Source organism: Anopheles bellator, chromosome 1, assembly GCF_943735745.2.
Source record: "Anopheles bellator chromosome 1, idAnoBellAS_SP24_06.2, whole genome shotgun sequence".
NCBI classification, from domain to species: domain Eukaryota; kingdom Metazoa; phylum Arthropoda; class Insecta; order Diptera; family Culicidae; genus Anopheles; species Anopheles bellator.
Genome location: NC_071285.1, coordinates 7,884,577 through 7,894,295, shown reverse-complemented (window position 1 = coordinate 7,894,295; position 9,719 = coordinate 7,884,577). Strand labels below are relative to the sequence as shown.

The 9,719-nt window shown below is 51.8% G+C and overlaps 1 protein-coding gene across 1 annotated transcript; it reads right to left on the bottom strand.

Annotated features, from left to right (window-relative positions):
* Positions 1–4,225: 4,225 nt before the first annotated feature.
* Positions 4,226–5,779, bottom strand: LOC131216145 (somatostatin receptor type 2-like). The gene is made up of 2 exons (XM_058210563.1): positions 4,394–5,779; positions 4,226–4,342 (listed from the first exon to the last, which is right to left on the bottom strand). The coding sequence occupies exons 1-2, from the start codon at positions 5,777–5,779 to the stop codon at positions 4,226–4,228; spliced, it is 1,503 nt and encodes a 500-aa protein (XP_058066546.1).
* Positions 5,780–9,719: the final 3,940 nt, after the last annotated feature.

Here is a 9,719-nt window from a genome sequence, read left to right as displayed (position 1 = left end):
ACGATTGAAACTGGGACTGGTAGGATAGCTGGCTAAATTACTTTATTTGGGGGTCGGACATAATCACCTTTAAGGTTGGGCAAAATCGGGAACACCTTAAATCGTTCGAATGAACGAATGATCGCTCTCTTTAATTCTTCGTGTTCGAAGAATTAAGGTCCAATTACAGTCCTAGCTCACAGTGGCCTAAAGGTCGTCTGCCCGGTTTTACATTCTTGGAATTGGCCTCACTCGACTGGCTTGGCTTCACTTATTCGAAGAATCCGTCCAAACAGTGAATTAAAGTTGTCGCCCGGGGCCGACAGCTTCCAAGTTGGCAAAGACAATCATCACAAGAACTGGAACAGGAAGACGGATGACGCTGACAGCAGCAAATCAAACTTTGCCCTGCGAAACTTTTGAACGCCAAGATTGGCGCCAGTAGAGCGGCCCTCGCATAGTAGGTCAGCTCCGATGTCCATGCCACAAATCCTCATGACCATTTGCGTCAAGATGACTCAAGCCGATTAGGGAACACATTCTCATCTGGCGCTATCAATCATGCTCAGCTTGTTGACCGGTCCGGAATTAGCCGTCCCCCAAAACATTCGCCCGCAGATTGCGCCACTGCACTTCGGGGTCGGGATTGCGTGACATCTCCCCGGGACGATTAAGCACGATTTATGAAAAGTGGCATACGGGACCGCCACATACCGGAATGGCGCTTACCGAACGTGACTAATCGGGGATAAGGCATAAATAGGCACCACAACAGGTGGCCCCAGTGTGGCGTTATTCCCGGGCAAACATTCCCGGCTCCGGTAATCTTACTGTCCACGGGTACGCAAGGAGGCAGCTTCTTCTGCCTATCGATCCTGCGTTCGGTAGAAATCCACCGGGCATTCACCGGAAAGTGGGCTTTAAAAACGAATCACGATCGGAGCACGGAGCGGAGCGAAATGTGAATCTAAACTATCCGAAGCATTCCGGCACTGATGACCCGGCCCCACCGCCCGGCACCGGGGCCGGAATGTTCGAGATCATATTTTCGGCCCCGCCGAGTTTCCGCTCCGATATCAATCTTAGGAAGGAAGCCGGTGCCCGCGATGGAATGTACGCCGGCACATCCCGTTACACGCCCCAATGATCAAAGTTATTCGTTTGAGTTACATCTCCATCTTGCCACGCCGGCTCGGTAATGTGACCCTCATGTGACCCTCTCCCATCAACACGCACGCACGCACGTCTCGTCCTTGTGTGCGCCCGGAATTATGGAGACCGATATCCGAGAGCAGGGCAGCCGAGTGGAATCGCACCGAGATCGAAAGGGATTTTGTAGCACATCCAATTTATTTCAAACTGCTGCTGCTGCTGGTGGGGCCGGCTGCTGACGGGAAAGTGATAGTAATTAGTTAATTTCATGCCATGGTGATTTCGTTCGGATTCCTCCCAATCTGGAACCCGTCGGCTGCTGGACCGCTGGAAGGAAGCAAAGGAAAGTTTAGCAATATTATGTCAAAGCGGAAGTCACTGGCCCATCGATGACGTGGCCCATCGGTTGACCGGTTTGGTGGAAACTCGAAACACAGTTATTAGTCGCCGGTCCTTATGCAGTTTCAACGGACGCACTGTAGTGATCACGTCGTTTGTTTAATTTGGTATAGGAAAAATAAAATTTAAAAAATCTGTTGAGTAAAGTTCGCTTCTTTCGTTATTGTAGAAACAGGAAACGAAAAAATTACAAAACAATGCTCCCTGAAGGAAGCCCCAATTGAATGGTGTCCCCGTGTGTTCGTGTTGTGTGGACGCAAAACGCAAAGCCCCGGCACGTGTTGAAAGAGTTTACGTCTTTATTGTAGCCTTCTATCTTCCATTCAATGAAATTGGTTTAAATTCGGTTCCGACGCAGTTATTCTGATATAGTTTGCTCCGTCTCTGCCCTGTCAATCCGCCCATGGCGGTGCGATTTCCGTTTCGTGTTGTGCTTCTTCACCGGAACCGGAAACCGGAAATTCGATCGCGGCTCACGGCTCGTGCCGTGCGGTGGCCGTTTTTCATTAGGTCCTTTGGTTAATTTTAGTGTTGTTTTTTTTCATTTTCGTTCTGTTTCGCTTCTCGCGTGTTCAGCCCGTCAGCGTTGTTGCCACACATGGGTTAATTTTAAGTTTTAATTTACTTACGAGTTATGGTTTGTTTTGTAACGTGCTTTTCCCCAACACCCCGTCGGTTAACGAGGTCGGATGCTACCTTCAAATTTCGCTCTCGCTCAGCGTTTGTGTTTTTCTACTTCTCGACAAACTTGATCACATCTCGTAGTGGTTTCGCATTACGGGCGCTTCGGCGGCCAAGAAAAACGAGTTTCCCTTTCGCTCTATCTCACTTTAGTGGCTAATATATTTTCGTGCCACTTACGCGCCATTAGTCAAAGAATTTCCTAACGCACGCCATTCCGGCGTGGCCGGCCGTTGGCGGAAAAACCTATTCGATGGGTTTCGAAGTTTCGTTTTTTATCTTCTCTTCCTTTTCTACTTTAATTCTCCTTTTGCTCTCCCATTTCGCCCTTTTTTCTATTTATGCTAGTGAATTTATCGATTCCTTCTTTAGGGGGGCCAAGAGAAAAAGTGGCCATTTGTGCTTGAACCATCAGTTTGTGCCGCGTGTGTCGTGCGTCCTGCCGATCGTCCTGGTGCAGCACGTGCCACGGGGCCATTTTTTGTTATCTCCATCTCTCCTCGCTCTCTATTTGTAGGGACTAATTTTCTATCTTCCCGCTTGTGACCTTTTCGTCGGACGATGATGAAACATGATAATGGAGCGCGGAATGGACCACTTTAAGCTTCACGCCACGGCGCGTTCCGTGCGTTCGCGTAATTAACATATCGCGTATATACGGCCAATAAACATGCAAACGAAGCGCATTTCAATCAGCGGCCCGGTTTGAAAGGGTTGTGGGTCGGCCGTCGATGTAACTTATGTCTTCTGATGGGGCCCCGTTCAAATCAAACACCGTTCCATTAGCGCGGACGTTCACGGATGATGCATTGCATTACTCCGGAGCTTCAAGCTCCGGCGTGTGGGCGCCAACGTCCCCCTGCCCACCGAATATAAATACACACGTTTCCGATCCGAACGGTCCGCAATCCCACCCGGTCGGTCGGTTGTTTATTGTTTATTTGGAACGCCACACGAACCAATAACCGCGGCCATGTTCGCGCTGCGCGCAATGAAAATTAACCATCGGGCGATCGGCCGAAATGGGCGAGTGCCAATCGTGCCAATGGCCGACAAAAAATTGATTAATTTCTCCAACCACCGTCCGAGAGAACTCAATTTACGGGGCACATCACCATCATCATCATCATCATCATCGAGCCAATTACTGCGGGGCTGCACCTGGCGGTATGGGTTTCGATCAAAAGTGTGCCCTTTCGAGCTGGAATTCGGGAGCTCAGAATTGTATTTTATCCGAATTCCAACCGAAAAATGGCCAACTATCAAAACATCAACCGCAGCACCTCTGTCAGCAGCAGCAGCGGCTGATGCGTGTGCTGCGGTTTGCATACCTTCCACGAGCTGTCAAAATCGATCAAACGAAAACAAAAAAGTGTGACGAATTTTGGGTCTTCTGCTTCGAATCTTTCGGCTCCGGTTCCGGACCAGACCACAGTTCGTACGTGCCTGCGTGTGTCGGCTTCCCGATTGATCACAACCCGGGGCGATGATTGGATTTGTGGTGGCCATTTTGTGCACGATCAGCTCTGCGGTTGCCGGCGCATCCAACAGCGTTGGCTGTGCTTTTGTGGTTACGGCCGCCGCGTCGCAGGGCCCGTGGAAATCGCAGGAATGCAGCTCAGCTTCGTTCATCTCCAAATTTATCTGACGCACGCACGGACACACCCGGCACGGACCCGGACAAATCGTAACCTCTAATGTATCACATAAATAAGTGGTGCCTAGCTTTTAAAACACTCTCCACCGAAAGGCGGTGGCCTTTGTTACTTGGCAATGTTTCTCTTCTTCTCTGTTTCAGCTGCTCACTCCGGCCTACTACGTTCAACAGCTCCGGTTCAAAACAAAGCCCCAGAGCTCTCTACGCACAACGGGCGATTAAAAACGCCTTAACTCTCGCTACCCGGTCCTTTGAGCCCGAGGGCCCGCAGCTTTCTTCAGGATCCGGACACCGGGACAGAAAGAAAATGCTGACGCACGTGGCGACGTCACCTGTCAGCCGGTTCGTTCGCTCGAGTTACGTCAGACTGACGAGCGGTTGCTGCTGCTGTTGGTGCTGGTCCTCGTAGCCGTTGGGCACGACGCTGCCGGTGGCACCGGAACCGGACAAGCTTTCACCCGCATCGATGCAAGTCTCGGCGTGGGCAGCCGCCACCGCCATCTTCGCACCTTCGCCGGCGGTGACGTCGTTGCTGCTGCTGCTGTGATTGCTGTTGATGTTGTAATTACGGTTGTTGCTGTTGTTGTTGTTCGCGGTGCCCGATGCGCCAGGCACGGTAAGGAGATGGTTTCGCTGGCCCACCGTCGCTGCCTGGGCTGGTGGTGGGCTGGGATTGCGCGACGACACGCAGGATGCGGCCGTGGTGGTCGTGGTGGCGGTCGTCGTCGGTTCCGCCACCAGCAGCCGGTGCTGCACTTTGGAACCACCGGTCGTCAGCTGGGTCGTGTCGGAGTTGGTCCGAGTGCGGGACCGCTTCGGCATGACGCTGTTTTCGAGCTTCAGCTGGGCGTTCACTTCGGCCCGGGCCGCGCAGGTGCACGCCTTCAGGAAGCTCTTCTTGAAGTTCTCACTCAGATACGCGTACAGGATCGGGTTGATGGCGGAGTTGATGTACCCGAGGCACCCGACCAGCAGAAACAGGATCATATCGAGCCGCGTGCCGCACGTCTCGAAGTCGGACGTGATGAGGGCGACCTGGGAGATCCAGTACGGTAGCCAGCAGAGAATGTAGACCGTGATGACGGTCAGCACGAGCTTCGTCACCTTCCGGTGGGAGCGCCGTTTGCCGCGCGACTTGCCGCCCGTCGTTTTCGGGCCGACGTTGCGCAGCTTCCGTATCACCAGACAGTAGAACGTCATGATGAAGCAGAGCGGTATCACGAAGCCCAGGATCAGCGAGTACACGGTGAACGTGTAGCCGGGCAGGTGGCCGTGCGCCTCGGGCCACAGGATCTGGCAGGAGTACGTGTTCGGTTTCTGCTCGATCACGTCCGCGTAGATCATGATCGGGAGCATGATCAGGGCGGAAGCGAGCCACGCCAGGACCGACACGATGCGCGACACGAGCGGCGTCCGGTACTTGGGCGACGAGATATGGTGGCAGATCGCAATGTACCGGTCGGCGGACATGATGAACAGGAAGATGGACGAGGTAAACTGCGTGATCGAGGTACTGACCATATACGCCTTGCACATTGCCCCACCGAAGGTCCACCGTTGCATGTGCATAGTGGCGATCAGGAACGGAATCCCGATCAAGTAGCACTCGTCGGCGATCGCCAGGTTGAGGATGTACATATTCGTGACCGTTTGCATGTTGGAAAACCGAAGAACTACGTAGATGACGAGCGTATTGCCCAGGACGCCCACCAGGCAGACGACCGCGTACAGGAACATGAACAGATAGTACGTGGTGGGCATATCGGTCGGCGGGCAGGTGATGTTGCCGACAAACGTTTCGTTCAGCTCCGGGTAGAGCCCGAACGTGGACAGGTTCGTCGGCTCGTCGGACAGCACATCGAACCCACCGGCGCCCACCAGGAACAGTGACGTATCGTTTCGGTCCTCCATGCTGCGCACAGGACTGCTGGACCGCCTTCACGGCCTTAAAGTTGACTCGACGATATGTGGTTAATCTGGAAAGGAATAAGAAAAAGGCACATCAGTTACCGAACTAGCGACGAAGTAGCAACTAAAGTAACTGCTGCAGATTAGGGTTAGAATTCTGTTTCCCAAGCTATGGACAAGAATCCGGCATCGTACTTCTGCGGTACCATCCCTTCGAATGCTAATGACCAGGGATTCTGTCAGATAAAACCATTATTTGTCGGTGGCCCATCCATCATTGGTGGATTACGGTACGGATCGTGAGACGCAAGAAGTGGGCGAAAAAAACTGGCCCTCGGACCCTGAGAGCGTGCCCAAGATCAACGCAGAAACCATGTCCAATTCTATCATCCGCATCGCCCACCGGGACGCAATCATTAGCCAGCATATACGCGCTGTAATCAAACACTTGAGCCAGCTTTACTATCGGCCGTATACAAATTGGATTTCTCCATCTCGACCCGGCTTGTTGTCGGCTTCTTACTAAGCACTTCCTCCCACCGTGCCGTCGAATGCCGGATCGTAGCTTTTGAGACTGTTCCACGAACGAGGACTTACTGCCACGCCGATCCAGTTAGCCGTTGGAATGATTACCGGCACTGTAATACTCCCGACGGGACGGGCGCACCGGCCGCTACCGGCCAAGGTGGAACAATCGAAATTAATTAGTTTCTTATTTTCTCTTTCTCCATATTACCTCTCTCTCTCTTTCGAGAGGGCCACGCGCGTGTGGAAGTCCCGTGGAGCCTTCCGGTGAAATCGGCTCATGTAACGTGGCGGGACAGTGCAAATACATGGCGCACGACCCGGGGGTCACGGCGGGGGCTTCACGCCATTTTCACGCCATTATCCTACGTCCCACGCCCACAGGAGGGCCACTTCCGTTCCCGATTACCGCCGTGGCCAAGCAACCGTCGTGTCCTTGTTGGCGGTCACGCTGAACGGTCGCCTATTTGACGAGTGCGCCATCCCGGACGTCAATAAATAAAGAGTGACAGAGTGACAGCGTTGTTTGCGCGATCAAATCCAATTCAGGACGGGACTTCAAATTTCGCTTCTATTCGGCCCCTGGACACAATGTAACCCGGCACCGGACCGGATATTGGAAGGAAAAAAGCAATTGTGTCGCATTCGCACCGTGGAACCTCTCGCGGAATTGACCAGTGAATTCAGTTCCTGTTCCAGTTTGCTTGGATTTGGACTGTTGAAGGTACACTTGTTTTGACACCGTGTCCGACCGTATAGGCCACCGTGCGAGCGAGCATCCTTTGTCCGTAAAAATAGGCCATCCGGTGCGGGGTAAACAGTCCAACGACGGTGATAATAAACCTCCCAGCACAACCGGAACCAAGATGGCGGCCCTGGTTCGAACCGTGGCAGATAAACAATAGAGCGTGTGCCACCGATCGCCGAGATACGCGAATTCATACAACGCCCCATCATCATGGGACCCCATTCGGTGCGGTTTATAATTGATGAATGGGCAGGCTAAAAATAATGATGGCAAGTAACACGGTGCCGATCGATCGATCGAGCAATTTAAAATTGATTACGGACGTTTGCCAAATGGCAGCCCGCACGACAATCAATCATAAATATGTGTAAATCATAGGTTAATGGGTGGGCACCCTGATGATTGGCCTCCGTAACGATGGGTGGGCAAAACATAATGATCATTACACGCCACGTGGGCCACGCAAATGAAATGGAAAATGGAATCACACAACTATGTCACACGGATTGAAGGACGATAGCAGAAGGGACTCATTCCGAACGGAGGTGACAGTGTCCACTTTAAGGCCATCTTCCCCGACCGGCACGCGAAACCGAACACTGGGCAAACACTCCCCCATTGGCGTATTACATGTGACCGGTTGGCAACCGGAAACCCGGAACGGCCGCTCTCAATCGCCCAGCACCATATGCCCGGGAGATAGTATTTCTATTTGACTTCCATCCAGTCAGTCGGCCTTATTTTCCCCGGCGCGGCTTATCGCTCGCATCGACCGACGTCTCCGCCACCTCCGCCGGCCGCCCACGGTACCGTCCCACCGTCCGGGCCCCGGTATCGAATCGGAATCAACAAAGTCCGGACCGGAGGTTGTCGTGCTACCTACTACTGCCCGTCGGTCCCGATCGGAAGTGAGAAAACTTGTTTGTTTGCGCGGGCTCTCTATCGGCTCACGGCTTTTAGCGACTTCTAATTTTACTTCATTTCTACGGCCGCCCTCACGGCGATAGATAGGGAGCGTGCCAAAGTTGGGCCCACTTTTTGCTGTCCCTGTACACTGCTTCTTCCTACACCGGGCCGTGCGATTCTGCAGAAATCATCATAACTCAATAAATTGAATTCCAACACAGATCGCTTGATAGCAAATCGACTGTGTGCCGATCCGAATTCGGGTGCCGGCGTCTTTTGGGTGGAGAATTTACAGAAAAATGCGTAATAAAACGAGATTGCCGTGGCGGTCCGGGCCTAGTCGCTCCGGGCTTCCGGTGCGGCTCCAGTGGAATCGTCGTCCTTGTCGTCCTTGTCGTCGTAGCTCTGAGACGAGCTCTGTGACTTTTTTACTGTCGCAGAGCCACCATCCCTGGCACCGGCGGCGGGCAAGTAAAGTGGTTATTAAATATTTATGAGAAAAGTGGGCGGTTTGTTGTGAGAGAAAGAAACCCTGAAAATTTAAAGCCCTTTTTCGCCGGACACGGGCGGTGGCCGGTACACCGAAAAGCATTAGGCGCATTTATTGTGCTGCTGGGACACTCATTTTCAGCTCGCCGAAAGCTCGCCGCTCCAAACGGACAGATAATTTATTTACTTATTCTCTACCCAAACACACACAAACAAGTTACGGACGATTGTGTGGCGAACATATCAGGTTCCAGCCATACAGCCAAAGCACACAGGAAAGGAATTTAATTTTTGCGTGATTGAATGGGCCGCCACCAATGCGCCGCATCACGTGGGCCAATAAGGCGTGAAGTTGCCGTGTAAGGTAGTGCTCTTAATTCTGTTGGAACTTTACTACTTTATCTATTTTTTTTTTATTATTTCGTTCAACAGACTGGGACTGCAGAGAGAGTGAAATGGAGAGTGAGAAATATGGGCGACCAAGTCCTATGGAGGAACGCTAAGTACCTACTTTAAGGGCGTAAAAAGTATTAGGTGTTGCAATTAATTCGTGCCGTTGTTCAATAGATTGCGTTACTCACTGAATGTAACATATATTTTTTTATGAAATATGTGTTCGATCGATCGAAATATCGACACGGAATCATGGAACTACCTAAAATATGGTAGAAAGTAGTAGCTTACGACGGACAATACTTTCATTAAGGTAGTCATAGGTTTAATTGTTGTAGTTAGGTCACAAGTGTTGAATTAAAACGGCACGAATTAGTTGCTACACCTAACAACTGATGTAATTAACGATCGCAAAATGGCGAATGAAAATGTATAAAAATTGAAAGCTGCCACAAAAAAGTGGATTTCTTAGCGTAGCGTCACTACTTATTCATCACCCTGTTACACCGGTATTAATAATGGGCTAGAAAGAATGTGATTTATACTATCACGGCTTTCCGGTCCGGCTAACGCTAATGCGAAGGATTCCCGGACCACCTCGCACCAGGACGAGGCGACGTCACTATCACTCAGCGCTGTCCGAAAATGGTGTCCTGGCCATTTCTTTTGTACAAACACGCAAACACAAGCACGCACGCACACTGAGAGCGGGGAGCAAACAAACAAAGCAAACAAAAAGCCAACCAGACACACACACAGAGACACGTGCACTCGGTATAATCCGCAATGTCCGGTCCAGTCCGGTGAAGTGGGTCACGCGCGCAATCGATCCGGTCCGCCGTGTCGGGTGACCTACACACGCCGGAATGATTCCGCCAATTG

What these genes read in the sequence shown, in the direction of transcription:
- LOC131216145 (XM_058210563.1), bottom strand. Translation starts at nt 5,779, where the DNA reads ATGGAGGACCGAAACGATACGTCACTGTTCCTGGTGGGCGCCGGTGGG. An exon ending in ACAGCAGCAGCAGCAACGAC is followed by an intron (nt 4,343 to 4,393) that starts GTCACCGCCGGC and finishes GCCCACGCCGAG; the next exon opens with ACTTGCATCGATGCGGGTGA.